At 46.4% G+C, this 15,759-nt stretch overlaps 1 protein-coding gene across 3 annotated transcripts in view; it reads left to right on the top strand.

The window, feature by feature from the left end:
* tmtc1 (transmembrane O-mannosyltransferase targeting cadherins 1) overlaps positions 1–15,759 on the top strand; it is a 68,760-nt gene that overhangs the window by 23,363 nt on the left and 29,638 nt on the right. For all 3 annotated transcript variants that reach the window (XM_063501076.1, XM_063501077.1, XM_063501075.1), the window contains exons 6-8: positions 346–449; positions 10,734–10,923; positions 14,242–14,363. In XM_063501076.1, the coding sequence (XP_063357146.1) occupies positions 346–449; positions 10,734–10,923; positions 14,242–14,363 (416 nt within the window). The remainder of the gene's footprint in view (positions 1–345; positions 450–10,733; positions 10,924–14,241; positions 14,364–15,759) is intronic.

Here is a 15,759-nt window from a genome sequence, read left to right on the forward strand (position 1 = left end):
CATGTTTGCAGATCAAAAATAACCAAAAACACAACATCAAAAGAAAAGTTTGGAGGTGTGGGGCTGTTTTTCAGAATATGACACTGGCATGGTTCATATAATTGAAGGAAGGATGAATGGAAATGATTACACATAATTTATGGTTTAATGTCTTTGTATGGGTGGTCTGGACAGGCTGTTTCCAACATTTGATGAGAATTCCATGTCACCTTTAGAAAGATATTTACTTAGAAAATTGGTGATATGTTCAATACCTTTTTACCTGCTGTAGACTCACAATCCCTGGAAAGACTTTCCTCTAAAAAGGAGTGGCTTGCTGAGATGTTTCTCTCTTCTATCCTGCAGGTAGTGATCATCGTGTCTTTCAGGCTTTGGCTGATGGGAGGATCCATGCCGCTTTTTTCTGAACAAGACAATCCCGCCTCCTTCTCACCTCACTTTCTCACCAGGTCAGCATCACACTCAGATAGAGAAAGAAGAATCTGGTATTGAACATTTTGTCCTAAAAAGTCTTCTAATATCCATATAACTTGTTTCTAAAATTGAAATATTGTCCGGTAAGCCATAAATACATATATATGGTTTTTATATCAGTGGTGGACGGGAGTGGAGGCCTGGGGCTACTGAACTATCTGATACACTGGGGAAAACAACCTGATGTGTCCAGGCAGCCGATTTATGCTACATCATTGATTTATGACAAGCCGCTTACAAAAATGAACAATAGGAGCGTTAACTAACCCTGATCCTGTTTGGGGGTTTTTGTGCATTGTGTTTAAGTAGCCACTAATGATAAGACTTATCATTAGTGCACAAGACAAGATTGGAAATAAATAGAAAATAAAACACTTAGCTAACCCACCCCCTATGGAGCCGTCTCTGGCTGCTTATCTGGCCCCGTCCCATAACCATGGTGTCGGCGGCCCCGCAACTCTGCCGTCCAAGCACTGCAGATTCTCTGCTTCGCAGCTGGAGAAGATTTATCGGGCTCAGGCCGGCACTGCTCGCTCCAGACGTACCAGGCAATGTGCCTGGCGGAGCTCGGATCGCTGGTTCCTGATGACAGCCTGCTGGGACCTCTTCTTAACGAGGTCAGAGTCGCCACGCATTATACCCTCCGTGTGTCTCGCTGTGCAGCGCTCTCCCTGGGCAGAGGGATGGCTTTGACAGTAGTGGCGCAGAGGCACCTGTGGCTGACCGTGTAACGTCCCGGACAGGGACAGAGCTGTATATCTGGACGCGCCAGTGTCTGCGGCTGGGTTATTCGGACATTCACTTGAAGCCATTCAGGCTACATTCGATCTGAGGAAGAAGCAGACGGAAGCTCTGCACGACATCATCCCCAGACGTCAGCCCAAGCCCAAGCCCGCAGCTAGCTCTCACAGGTCCGCCGCTCCTCTGCCGACTGGCAAGAGAACACATCCTCCGGCCCGAGCTCCACGCCAGTCGGCTGGAGCAAAGGCCCACCCTTGGGCCCCCGGCAGGACCTGACGCCCAGGAGGAAGAAGCCTCAGCCCTCCTAGCTGTGGTTTCGAGTGGAGAAGGGGTCCAGCAGCAGGGAGACGCTGCTTTTACCCCTCTGTTGCCGCCCAAGAGGTGCCGCTTAAGTTCTGTTCAGGTTGTCAGCCCCAGAAGGCGCTGCACTTTCCTAACACTGTCTCCCAAGCACAAAACCCCTGCACACAAAATGCCTCAGGTAACTCCCTGTTCAGGTGTGTTAAATGTTTAGGTGACCACATCAAGTGTTCCCGCTGTTTTTCATTGTTGTGCCCCAGAAAAGGTGCCTCCAACAAAATGTATGAATGTACATGTTCCCATGTTACAGTCAATAAAGAGTGTTGTTTATTCTCAAACAATCACAAATGCTCAGCCTGCAGGCAGAATGAGGCAGCTCAGGCAGGTGATGCAGTCCCCTGCAGACACACTGGGGGGGGCGACAATGCCCCGCCGACGGTGCTGCAGGTCAGCTGGCTGGCTGCTCACTTCCCTCAGTGGCGCGCTTGCGCCCCCTCTGCGTGGGTGCTGCGAACCGTTGCCATGGGTTACCGGTTGCAGTTCCGGGTCAAGCCACCTCGTTTCCAAAGAGTTGTGTCGCTACCCGATCCGTACCCCGCATGCGCAAATCTTACGTCACTTCCTCTATTTGCCAACATTGCGACATTCAATATGTTTGAATGATACGGTTAGCTTCCAGTTAGCTCCTAGCATTTCTCAACAGCTCTGCCTTTTTGACTACTGGGATATTTAAACAATGAATAATCCGTATACAAACAAATTCATGCTTTTCTCCTCAACACAGAGCGTCCCCCGATTGAACAACAGCGCCGTAAAATAAGAAGAATGGCACCTAATTACAGAGTTAATAATACAGACTTTGTAATATGTCACGTGAAGATTCATCAGCCAGATGAAGTGTTTACTGACAATTGACAGTGATAGCGGACATCATCATCACTATTCCAATCAATCCTCTCCACACAGACAATCATAAACACACTCGACTATCACTAAATCAAATTTAACACACGTTTGTAATGACGCTAATTCAGTTTACAATAGGGTTTATTCGCTCGGTCAGCAGGTGGCAGTATCCTCGTACATTGGGGAGTAAACTGCCATTAAACGAACAGAAGAAGAAGAACACCCCTGCACATGCGCGGTACGGATCGGGTAGACCCGATTTGTACGGTCCGACTTTGCACATGCGCAGTAAGGATCGGGGAGTCCTGATCCGTAACTATCTTTTTATTTTTCGTTTTTGTCTACATTATATTGAAATGTTTCATTATTGGAAACATTTTAAGAGACACTTATTATTCTTAACATCTTAACAGATACTCTGACCCGTAACTATCGTAAAACGCTTCGACCGGAAGTAGACACCTTTCGCGCATGCGGGGTACCGATCGGGTTTCCGGTACGGATCGGGTAGTGACAAGTTGTAAACACGACTGTCAACACCGAGGCGGCCATGATACTCAGAGAGGAAATACAGGACAATACTGTTGCAGAAAAGAGCAATACGAGTGGTCCCCGCTTCGGAGACAGACAAAGGTTGGTACAGCCGTTATTTTGTTGTTCCAAAAAAAGGGGGAGGGCTTCGTCCCATCCTCGACCTGCGAGTCTTGAACACGTACCTACGAACGTACAGGTTCAAGATGCTAACACTCAGACAGCTCTTGAATGCAGTCGGCCCGGGAGATTGGTTTGCAACAATCGGTCTAACAGATGCTTATTTTCATGTGGCTATACACCCGAAACACAGGCAGTTTCTGAGGTTTGCATTCGAGGGCGTAGCCTACGAATACCTATCTCCAAAAGTTGAATCTGTTCATCTGGACGTAGCGTTTTGTGGGAGAAACGTTTCGTCACTCATCCAAGTGACTTCTTCAGTCTCAGCTGACTGCAGGTTTCCCCAAATCTTATAAACAGGACATTTGCATAATGACTGAAACCAGCCCACTGAAGGAACAATGGGCTGTGAGGTCAGTTCCTTAATCATAATTATGCAAATTCTCATGACCATTGATCAACAACCACTGACCAAAACCCACTGATCAAAGACCACTGATCAATGGCCATGAGTCCCATTCACAGAGAGTTGGGGAATGGCTGCAATCACAGCATTGTAAGATGGTGACAGATGTACCCTTAGGCCCCCTCCTCGATTCAGAGATGGTCTTTCCCTTTTCACGTAAATGGCCTCCTTGACTCCGCCCTCAAACCAGCGTTCCTCCCTGTCCAGGATGTGTACATCCTCATCATTGAAAGAGTGTCCACTGGCCTGTAGGTGTAAATAGACTGCAGAGTCCTGGCCTGACGAGGTAGCTCTTCTGTGTTGTGCCATCCGCTTCGCCAGAGGTTGTTTGGTTTCCCCGATGTATAAATCCTGGCAATCCTCCTGGCACTTAACAGAGTACACTATGTAACTCTGTTTGTGTCGGGGGACCCGATCCTTGGGGTGGACCAGTTTTTGGCGCAGCGTGTTTTGGGGTTTAAAAGCCACAGAGACCCGGTGTTTAGAAAAAATGCGTCTCAGCTGCTCTGATACTCCTGACACATACGGGATCACTACAGGTTTTCGCTTGGGCAGCGGTTGTCCTTCTCTCCTGGATCGGCTGGAGCTTTCTTTAGGTGCCTTTCCAGCTTTGACAAAAGTCCAGCTGGGATAACCACATTTACTCAGGGCCTTTTTGATGTTCTTCTGCCTCCCTGGCTGCTGTGTCAGTGGGGATGGTGTTCGCTCTGTGTTGTAGCGTCCTGATGACACCCAGTTTGTGCTCCAGTGGATGATGAGAGTCAAACCTTAGATACTGATCCGTATGTGTAGGTTTACGGTACACGTCAGCTTTTAGATGTCCCCCATTACTGATGGAAATCTCACAGTCTAAGAAGGCTAACCTGCCACTTTTCATATCCTCCCTGGTGAATTTGATGTGTCGGTCCACCGAGTTAATGTGATCCGTGAAATGTAGTACGTCCTGAGATTTGATTTTCACCCAGGTGGTCATCCACATATCTGAACCAATGGCTTGGTGGTGTTCCAGGGTAGGATAGCAAGGCCCTCTTTTCCACTTCTTCCATGTACAAATTGGCCACGATGGGTGAAACTGGGGAGCCCATGGCACACCCATGTTTCTGCCTGTAGAACTGACCCTTGTATGTGAAGTAGGTGCAATGAAGACACAGTTCAAACACACTTGGTCGATGCTGAGAGTGGTCCTGTTGCTGAGGTTGGTGTCATCCTGTATTCTCTTACGGACTACCTCCAACGCTTCCGTGACTGGGATGCAAGTGAAGAGAGATGTAACGTCGTACGAGACCATGGTTTCATCTGCCTCCATAATGACATCTCTCACCTTCTCAACAAAATCCAGGGTGTTCTGGATGTGGTGTTCAGAGCTGCCCACCAGCGGGTTGAGGATCGAAGCCAGAAACTTGGAGATGTTATAGGTGACAGAGTTGATCGTGCAGACAATCGGTCTTAAAGGTGCACCCTGTTTATGTATTTTCGGTAAACCATACAGACTTGGTGTAGACTCCCCTGGGTACAGCCTGTGGTATGAGGTCCGGTCAGTAGCCTTGTCTTGTTCTAACTGCTTCAGACAGTCTATCACCCTCTTCCTGTAACCACTTCCTGGGTCTCGTTTCAGGGGGTCATAAGTATTTTCGTCACTGAGCAGTGACAAAATCTTCTCATGATAGTCTTTCTGGTTTAGCAATACTGTGCACCTACCCTTGTCTGCTGGAAGGATGATAATGTTGTTGTCATCACTAAGTGATGTGAGTGCCTTCCTCTCCTCCATGGTGATGTTGGATGCTGGGGGCTTTGCATTGCTGAGACAGGCCGAAACTTTCGTCCGTAGTTGCTCTGCTTCCACTTCTGCAATATTGTTGTTACGAATTGCTGTTTCTGTGGCTGTGATCAGCTCCACTAGCGGGATTTGTCTCGGTGTGACAGCAAAATTCAACCCTTTAGCAAGGATGTTTTTCTCTGTTTGGGTGAGCTGTCTGTCAGACAAATTCTTCACCCACTTGTCCACATTCTCCGTGTCACATCCTTGTCTCTTCTGGCCACTGAGGACACTCTCTGTATTTTGCGGTGGTTTCCGACGTACAACAAGTAAGTCAAACTTCCTTTGTTGCCTGGTCTTAGACTTCTTGTGCTGTGCTAGACAAGCCTTCTCAGATAAGTCAAACACCTTTTTAAGAGTATTCTCATCCAAAAGCATTGTCAGTGTCTGTCGGATCCGCTCCTCTTGAGATTTTAGCATGTCGATGGTAAAATTTGTTTGCCTCACCCGTTCATTAAGCAACTGATGCTGTGCCTTCTGGAGGATTTTTGTTGCCCGGAAGCCTTTAACTGAAGAGCTCATTTGCAGACTTTTAGGAGTAATCCTGTTTTGTCGGCATCTGAGGCTGAATCTCTGGTGGTTCCTGTAGTCCGCCATCTTACGTGCTGTTTGCTCATACTGACGTACAAGCTTTAGGCAGTCCTTGCCAAAGTCTTGCCAAACGCTACGTCCAGATGAATAGAATCAACTTTTGGAGATTTACTTTCCTGGATGATTGAGAATGCATCAAGACTACGAATACCTAGTGCTGCCGTTCGGGCTGTCGCTCGCTCCTCGCACCTTTATGAAATGTGCCGAAGCAGTGCTAGTGCCCCTCAGAGAGAGAGGCAGCCGCATCTTAGCCTACCTAGACAACTGGGCTCTCGTAGCTTGCTCCAGAGAGCAGGCAGAGACACAGCTGTCACTGGTTCTGTCACACATTCAGACACTGGGGTTCTCTGTGAACTTTCAAAAGAGCTCGCTAATCCCGCGTCAGCAGATTTCTTTCCTCGGTTTGGAAATCTGCTTGCTTTCCAGCCGCGCACATTTGTCGGCGCACAGAGTGGCCGCGTTTCGTCGCTGCCTCGCTCAGTTTCAGCTGGGACGCAGACTGCGTTTCCAGACGATATTACGCTTGTTGGGCATGATGGCATCTATGATCGCCGTAGTGCCACTTGGACTGGTAAAAATGAGAGCGTTTCAACGCTGGACTCTCTCTCACCGCCTGTGTGCATCGCGTCATCCCCGGAGGAGGCTGCCGCTAACCGCGTCTTGCATGCTAGCTCTCCGTCCTTGGAGGGAGCCCGGGCTGCTGCATCAGGGCTCTCGGATTGGGAGGGTGTTGTTTCGCAAGGTGGTGTCCACAGATGCTTCCCTAAGAGGGTGGGGAGCGCTGTGCGAGGGTGCATCAGTGAGAGGGATCTGGTCCGCAGCCCAGCGCCAGCTGCACATCAACCACTTAGAGCTGTAAGCAGTGTTCTTAGCTCTAAAACATTTCCGTCCAGTCCTGGAGGGCCAGCATGTCTTAGTCAGGACGGACAATTCAACAGTGGTGTCTTACATAAACAGGCAGGGAGGAACACGCTCTCTTCCCCTGTTGAAGCTGTCTCGCTCTCTGCTGTTATGGTGCAGTGTTCATTTTCTGTCACTAAGAGCCACCCATGTCCCGGGCCACCTGAAGCTGGGGCCGGACCTTCTCTCCAGGGGGGTCCTCTGGTGAGAGAATGGAGGTTGCACCCTTTAATAGTGGCTCAGATTTGGGATCTATTTGGCAAGGCACAAATAGATCTTTTTGCTTCCAGGGTAAATACTCACTGCCCCCTGTTCTTCTCCATAATCGACCACAATGCACCCTTGGGCTTGGACGCGCTAGCGCACCAATGGCCAGACGTGCTCCTGTATGCATTTCCCCCAGTGGAAATGATATCTCCAGTTCTAGAGAGAGAGCGACGGCATTCCCTCTCTCTGATTCTAGTGGCCCCTTGGTGGCCCACAAGGTCGTGGGATGCAGAGATAATCAGCCTGCTAGCAGCGAGTCCTTTGCAGCTTCCTCTCCGCAGGGACTTCCTCTCTCAGGCAGGAGGAGAAGTGTTTCATCCGCGCCCAGATCTGTGGCGCCTTCATGCTTACCTGCTGAGAGGTTAAACTTGATTGCTAAGGGTTTGCCACCTAGTGTGATAGCGACAATTCAGAGCGCTAGGGCCTCATCTACTAGAGGCTTGTACGCTTACAAATGGCGAGCCTTCGAGCAATGGTGCCAGGACCGCCACACTCTCCCATTTCAGTGCTCTATTGTGGATGTTTTGACATTCCTGCAGGAGCTGCTGGATAAGGGCCTTTCATTAGGAACGAGGTACAACACAAGGTGGCTCCACTGAGCAGTTTGGCTCGGTGAAGAGCGGCTAATCGAACTGAGGGATGACTGTGATAACAGCGGCTATATGTGCAGGCGGGGCCGTGCGTGTGTCATCACACGTCATCTGTGTGAATAAAGGTTTCTTCAGCCAGGACACGCAAGGGCGTGATATCCCATACTTATGTGTTGTACCTCGTTCCTCTCCTTCAGGGAACAGAAGTTATAGACATAACTATTCGATCAATAAGTCATCAATAATTAAATATAAAATAATAATTAAAACTGGAAGAGAGACAGAGATTAATAACAGATATGATTCAGTGCAGAGAGGTCTATTAACACATAGTGAGTGAAGAAGGTGACTGGAAAGGAAAAACTCAGTGCATCATGGGAATCCCCTGGCAGCCTACGTCTATTGCAGCATAACTAAGGGAGGATTCAGGGTCACCTGGTCCAGCCCTAACTATATGCTCTCTCTTTCTAGTCCCTGTCAGGACTCTTGCTGCAGCATTTTGGATTAACTGAAGGCTTTTCATCCTGACATCCTGATAATAATGAATTACAGTAGTCCAGCCTGGAAGTAATAAATGCATGAACTAGTTTTTCAGCGTCGCTCTGAGACAGGATATTTCTAACTTTAGAGATGTTGCACAAATGGAAGAAAGCAGTCTTACATATTTGTTTAATATGTGCATTAAACAAGACAATTATAAAAGACAACATAAAAATAATTAACAACCTAGACTTAGACTTATATATATATTTGCAGTTATTTATTTGTAAAAAATGTTTGGAATCATGTCTGATTTTCGTTCCACTTCTCACGTGTACACCACTTTGTATTGGTCTTTCACGTGGAATTCCAATAAAATTGATTCATGTTTGTGGCTGTAATGTGACAAAATGTGAGAAAGTTCAAGGGGGCCGAATACCTTTTTTTTTTTTTTTTTTTCTTTTTTTCACCTGTCCCGTTTGGCTCTTTTGCATCAGAATTATTGTCTAAAGGCAAAGAACGATGCCCAACGGATTTACTTTACCAAATAGACCATCCCAGCCTTGCCGTATTGGTCTATTTGATTCACCTTTGCTTTTATTGTTTATTTCATTTTATTTTCACTTGCTACACACGGGACAGACTTGACTAGGGAAAAGAAAAGGGAGAAATAAAGAGAGGTAGGGAAAGAAAAACACAGCGGAAGAGGGACGGTGATAAAGGGCAAAAAAACAAAACAAACAGACAAAAAATACAAATATTAATCACCTGGATCACCTGTTGAGAAAGAAAAAAGAGAAAACAAGCAAAAACAGAGAGCAACATAATAAACATCATCACGATGATCTATGTGAATATAACAGTAAATACTAAATATTAAACATTATTGTGCAGCACGTAAGATCGACAGCGCACAGTGCGCTTTGAGGTAGGAGCCAAAAAGGGTGTAGTTTGTGTGTGTGATCACCTGTGTGTACACCTGTGAGCATGAGCGCGCTTGTATTCAAAAGGTTCCTTCATGTAATGATCTGCTAGAGGGTGTGGGGGGCCACAGTCCCGTCCTCCAGGACATGAAGCAGGTATGGAGGAGATCCAAACTCCAGACATCCAGAGGCCCTCAGAGCACAAGAGACCAAGGAAGACCAACAGAGGGGCAGCCGCGCCACTATCCCAGAAAGAGCTGAGGAGAGTCCCAGATGAGGGGTCACTCAGCAGCCGCGGAGCAGAAGCCAGGGGGGGTTGCAGTGACGTGCCCGTGAGCTCCACCGGCAGCCAGCTGTGCCTGAGTGACCGAGCCCCAGGCCGAGAGGCTGAGGGCACCCCACCCCCGAAGGAGCCCGAGCGAGCCCCAGGCTCCAGGCCCCGACAAGCAGCCACCAGGAGTGAGCCGGTGTGTACCTGGACGCCCATCCCCGGACACAAAGAACCACCAACGCACCGATGTCTGAGGGCGTCCGCCACCGGCAGGGGGAGTGGTGGGGGGAGATAGGCCTCCATACCTTGGAGGGCCTGAGATGTCCCCAGAGAGGTGGCGTCTGATACCCAACCTGACATATAGACACAGACATACAGGCACACACAGATACAAACATCCATTCCCACCCTCATGCTCTCATATGCAATTACTCAACACTCACCCAACGTGGAGACAGACATAAAGAGACACTGTACACACAATCATACTCCCCAAGCGTACTCTAAGAACCGGGTCTAGGTACCCTTGCCCCTGGAGGGGGAAACTGCACCCAGACCCAGGAGGTGTTACCCTTTTCCCTGCGGTGGGGAGAAGCAGACCGCCACGACTCCGCAGCAGCAGGGAGGCCCCACATTCCAGACCCCAGTCGGACGGCCAACTCCTCCTCCTAGCCCCCCCGCCCCAACAGGCAACAGAGAACGGGGGTGTGAGAAGACTCCAAACCTCCCTCCGCCCGCTCATATGTAGTGTTGATGTATGTGTGTTCTAAGGTGCATTTAAAACCCAGGAGGGCATGGAGCTACCTGCCAGAGAGCAGCAGGTAAGCGCATAGCCCCTCCTGATAGCCCTCAATGTCTACGTGTATTTAAAATTGAGAGGTGGGCAACGACGCCAGGGGTGAGGTTGTACACCCTGATGGTCTTTTGGAGTCCGTGTAGCGTGCCCACCCCCAAGGTCCTATATGTATGTGTTATGAGAGTGTGAGTAATGTGAATGTCTAAGTTGTGAGATAAAATTGAGGGTTAGGGTTAGGCAGCCAGAAGGGGACAGGGGGGGGGGATGCCTCCCCTGCACCCTGGTGACACACCTTTACCCCAAGGCCCTGCATGTGTGGGTGATTGTGGTGGAGCGGGAAGAGGGAGGCAGCTGGAGATGGGGAGGGAAGAAAGGGAGGGGCAAGCATGACTCTTTTAAAGACGTGTAGGATTCAGTATACCATGATTTTCTATAGGTTTCTTTGACTGGGCTTTAAATGTCAGTTTATTAGATTATTCTAAATTAGTTGTAACCTTAGACAACCAAGCATCTATTATATCCTTGTCCTGTTCTTCTTTTTTCTCTAACCTCTCTCCACAGGTTTTTAACCTACTCATATTTGCTGTCCTTTAATGCCTGGTTGCTGCTGGCCCCCATTGTGCTGTGTTATGACTGGCAGGTTGGCAGCATTACCTTGGTGGAATCGCTGGGTGATGTGCGCAATGTGGCCACTATGCTGCTGGCTGTAGTGATGATTGCTTTATGCCTGCACTGCATCTTTTCACTGCAGGTAAGAACAGAAATGTAGTTCAAAAAAGCTTTAGATCACATTTCCCATGATCTCTGCTGCCTCGTGATGCTTGTCTGCCCTCAGATGTGTCATTTAAAGGGCATAAAAGTTTTTTAGGGATGAGTATAATAACCTCAGTTCTATCTGTATTTAAGAGCAGACAACTGGGAAAAAAAAAAGAGCAGACAACTGGAGGCCTTTATGTCTTTAAGACATTCCTGCAGTTTAACTAATTGGTTTGTAGGGATGGGTATTGATAAGATTTTCACGATTCCGATTCAGTTTAACGATTCGATTCTTTATCGATTCTTTTTAAAAAAGGAGAACACTAAGGTCGATTAGCTTAGAACTTTGTTTTATATCTTCTCTTTGAACAATAGAAATTTAGGAGTAACATGGCCTTACAAACCCAACAGTGAGATCTTAAGAGATCCAGCCTACGGCTCTTCAATGGGGTGTCACAGGGTCCCCAGGAAAAAAAATTGTAAATGTAAAACAATAAAATAAATATTCTTCTGTAGCAATAACAAAGTATAACATAAATTATTCTGTAGCAATTACACAAGAATATCCAATAATGTCCCTGCCTACAATTAAACACATTCACTTATCGAAAATCGGGGGCATCTGCTGTGGCAAATGGGTGCGAGCCTTTGACCACAAACTTAGTCACTGCTCGGTGACATTCTGGCCTGAAAGGAGACGCTACCGGTAGACTGCAGCGAGAACTGCCAGCATCTGAGCCAGCCAGACTCTGTCTGTCTCATCATGGTCACCTAAATGCACAGTAATGGCAGGTTTTGTAATAAGGCAGATCGCGCTAACATAATATGCACTGTTAGTTGATTATTTACCTGCCGCATTAACGGGAGAGGACATGCGAACGTTACCGCTGCTGCTGGGTTGAGATTCGCGAGTCCGGAGAATTAAAAACACGACATTCATTTAAGGTCATCGCGTGTTTTATGAGCAAATGTTTTTGCATATTCGTAGTGTTTCCTCCCTTAAATGAAATATCTACTTTGCAAGTATTGCAAGTTGCCCTGTTGTCATCCGTTCTCGTAAAGTATAACCAAACTTTTGAGCGTTTGAGCCGCTTAGGCGCCGTGTTTGCTGCCAGGTAAATGACGCTCCGCAACGTGGTGACGTCATTCGGGGCGACTGGAATCGATAAGGGAATCGTTTGCAAAAATGGCAAACAATTCCAAGGAATTGAAACGGTGGGAACCGGTTCTCAACAAGAACCGGGTTTCGATACCCATCCCTATTGGTGTGTGTTATGTGGCTTCATGGACAGATAGAGCTGGGTGTCATCTGCATAGCAGTGAAAATGTATGCTGTCTTCTAATGATGCTGCTTAGGGGAAGCATGTATAATGTAAACAGAATTGGTCCTAGCACTGAACCCTGTGGAACACCATAATTAACCTCAGTGTGTGAAGAGGACTCTCCATTTACATGCACAAACTGGAGTCTATTAGATAGATATGATACAAACCACTGCAGTGCAGTACCTGTAATACCTACAGCGTGCTCTAATCGCTCTAATAGGATATTATGGTCGACAGTATGGAACGCTGCACTGAGGTCTAGCAGGACAAGCACAGAGATGAGTCCACTGTCAGAGGCCATAAGAAGATCATTTGTAACCTTCACTAAAGCTGTTTCTGTGCTGAAATTTGACTAACACTAATAAACCGGTACCTGGGGGTACACTTGGACTGTAAACTGGACTGGACCAAGAACACCAATGCTATCTTCAAAAAAGGGCAGAGTCGGCTTTTCCTACTGGGGCGACTCAGGTCCTTCAATGTTGGTAGGAAAATGCTGACCATGTTCTATCACTCGGTGTTGGAGAGCGTCGTGTTCTTTGCAGCTGTGTGCTGGGGCAGTGGGGTGAAGACAGCTGATGCCAACAGGCTGAACAAACTGATTAAAAAGGCTGGTTCTGTCCTGGGTGTCAGACTTGAGAACCTGGAGGAGGTGTCTGAGAGGAGAATGCTAAAAAAGCTTCTTTCTATCATGGACAACCCCTCCCACCCCATGCACGGCCCCATGATGGACCATCGGAGCAAACGCAGCAAAAGACTCATTGCCCCGAAATGCAGAACTGACCGCCACAGGAAATCCTTTGTCCCGGTGGCAGTAAGACTGTTTAACTCTTCCTCACTCTGTAGGTGATTCTCCTGAGACGATTACTTATGTTATTCTGTTCCCTCCCAGACCGTGCAATATTACCCAAGAGTACTTATTGAATATTTGTTTTCATCCCCCCATCATATGCTGCTACTCCCTTTATTCTATTGCTTTCTAGAATCGCCTGCACTGATAGTTAAGTTATTTATTCACCAGGATATAGCTATGTATATTACTTCGTTAGAGTTATCCGATACTATGTCTTGCACTATCCTACTGTATATTACTGTACACTATTCTTATTGTATATATTGTATATCTTATATCTTATTCATCTGTTCCTCTGTCTCTCCTGCTGCTTTGAGCAAGTACATGACAAAAAAATTTCCCTCGGGATAAATAAAGTTGTTCTTATTCTTATTAAATTTGTCACAGTAGTGGGTCTGCGACTCAGTGATTTGTGTATTTTAGTTTTATTCTTTGATTTTTGTATGTCTCAGTGTTTCCTGTTTTATTTTGAAAGAGTCTGTTGTGTCTTTATCATTGTGTTTAGGTTCACTTTCCCTGTAACGTCATTGGGTTCATTTGTGTCAGCTGTTTCCTTCCCCTGATTACCCCTAGTGTGTATTTGTGTGTTTCCATTCACTCACTGTCAAGGCGTCTGTTATTCCACACCGTACTCATCATAGTTTTCAGTTTCATAGTTGTTCATAGCCTGTACTCAGTTTAGTTGTTGTTTTCTGTTTTTCGTCAGTTTAAATTTGTGGATAACTGACATGCTGACAATGGAGCTAATCTTCAGGAGGTGATATGTTTCATGAGTTTTAAATTGTGTGTATTGTGTTTGTCTTGGTAGAAGTTTGATGACTTTTGGTCCCATTTCGTAGTAACTCAGCCTTACAGATATATTCTTCTTTTCCACCTCCTCAGATAGATACAGCGGATTATGATCTGATACATCTGCTCTTCCTATCTTTCACCCTTTGATTCTATGCCTGTCTTCAGTGTTGATGAATAAATAGTCTGTTCTCAAGTGTATTTGATGTGTTATTGAGTAATGTACATAGTTTTTCTGCCAGATGAATAAACTTTTCACACGTGGTGTTTGAAGCTTCTTCACTTGGAACTTTTTGGTTTGATTTGTTTGCTGTGACTGTGCTCACCTCTCTCTCTTTTTCTACAGAGGCGAGACAGTAGGGAGGTGTTGGTGGGATTGTTGTTTCTGGTGTTTCCCTTCATTCCTGCCAGTAACCTGTTCTTTAGGGTTGGATTTGTCGTGGCTGAAAGGGTTCTCTACATGCCGAGGTGAGTGCGTGTCAGACTATTGGCAAGTGATTACTAATTGCACAGCTCTACATCTGATGTTTGTTTGCTTTTAAAAAAAAACCCAAAACAATATCTTTTGGTGGAGATGGTTTGCCTTGATCTAATAAATTACCTTCGATAAAATGTGATATTTAATAATAATAATAATTATTAATATTATTATTATGATGATTATTACCTCTTAAGCATTATTTAGCTTTTCAAAAATAAGCCACAAAAAGCTCAATTATAATTAGTATGTTAGGAAAACAAAAATACTAAATCACAGATTTAAGCTTTAGCCTTAATGTAAACATATTCTAGTATTTCTCATCTTATCTGACAAACCAAGTGCTCTGTCACGGGACCGAGTGGTCTGTACTGAACTGAACTCAGGCGCAGAAACCCAGAATAGAGACAGCAGGTGGTTCAACAATATTTTTATTAGACTTAAGCTCTGTAAACGTGGCAAGGACAAAAGCAATAAAACGTAGAGCTTGGCGCGGCCTGGAAAAAGTGGCTAGGGGAACGCAGAACTAGGGCGAGGAAACGGGGCCTGAGATGCAGACTGGAGCTGGGCAGGAAACGGTCATATTGCAGTAGGGGAAACAGAGCGTTGACAGGGGGGTGACGAGAATCCAGGGGAGCTGAATGGCGTGGAAAGGCTGACCTGAGATCCGGGGTCTTCAGATGGAGTGTGATGGCAGGAGGGCAGGCAGGTGAGGCACAGAGTGATTTTCAGAATGATTGCTTGGTATCCTGAGTTTGAAGAGAGAGCGTGAGCCAAGACGAATCCAGAAAATGGTTCGATGACAAACTGGCGTTAAATGAATGTCAGCATGTGGCTTAAATCACTCTGGCTTGATTGCCTGCAATTGGCTCCAGGTGTGCAGGAGCTGGAGGCGGTGGCCCTGTCCAGGGGCGGACCCCAGGTAGGTTCAGGAGCCTCATGGAAATTCCAGCCATGACATGCTCTTTGTCCTTCACCTGTATTCTTCTTTTTCTTCTGGCCTGTTAGTACTTTTTTCAGAAGAACTTTGAGTCCAAATGGTTTTTTAAACTTATATGTAAAAAAACAAACAAACTACTTTTCAGCTACCCGCTTGTTTTAGCCTCAGCATCGCATTTTATTTTGCTACCTATTCTAATTAATTTGTAAACTGTGGAAACCCCCTTTTCTGGCTTCATCCTTGGACCATGGACAATAATTTAAGTTTCTCCAGTCAAAACTTTCTCCTTTCCTGTCTTAGTGGTGTAGGCTTCTCTCTTACAACATCATCACAAGTCTCTTCAGTTTACTTCAAGGTAAACTTTTTTCCTTATATAGAGAAATTGGGTTGTGGCTGTATACAGCTAGTATGTAGACTGTAGGCAGCAGTGATTTAGAATGAGTCGT

This window comes from Pelmatolapia mariae, linkage group LG17 (genome assembly GCF_036321145.2).
Source record: "Pelmatolapia mariae isolate MD_Pm_ZW linkage group LG17, Pm_UMD_F_2, whole genome shotgun sequence".
NCBI lineage: Eukaryota > Metazoa > Chordata > Actinopteri > Cichliformes > Cichlidae > Pelmatolapia > Pelmatolapia mariae.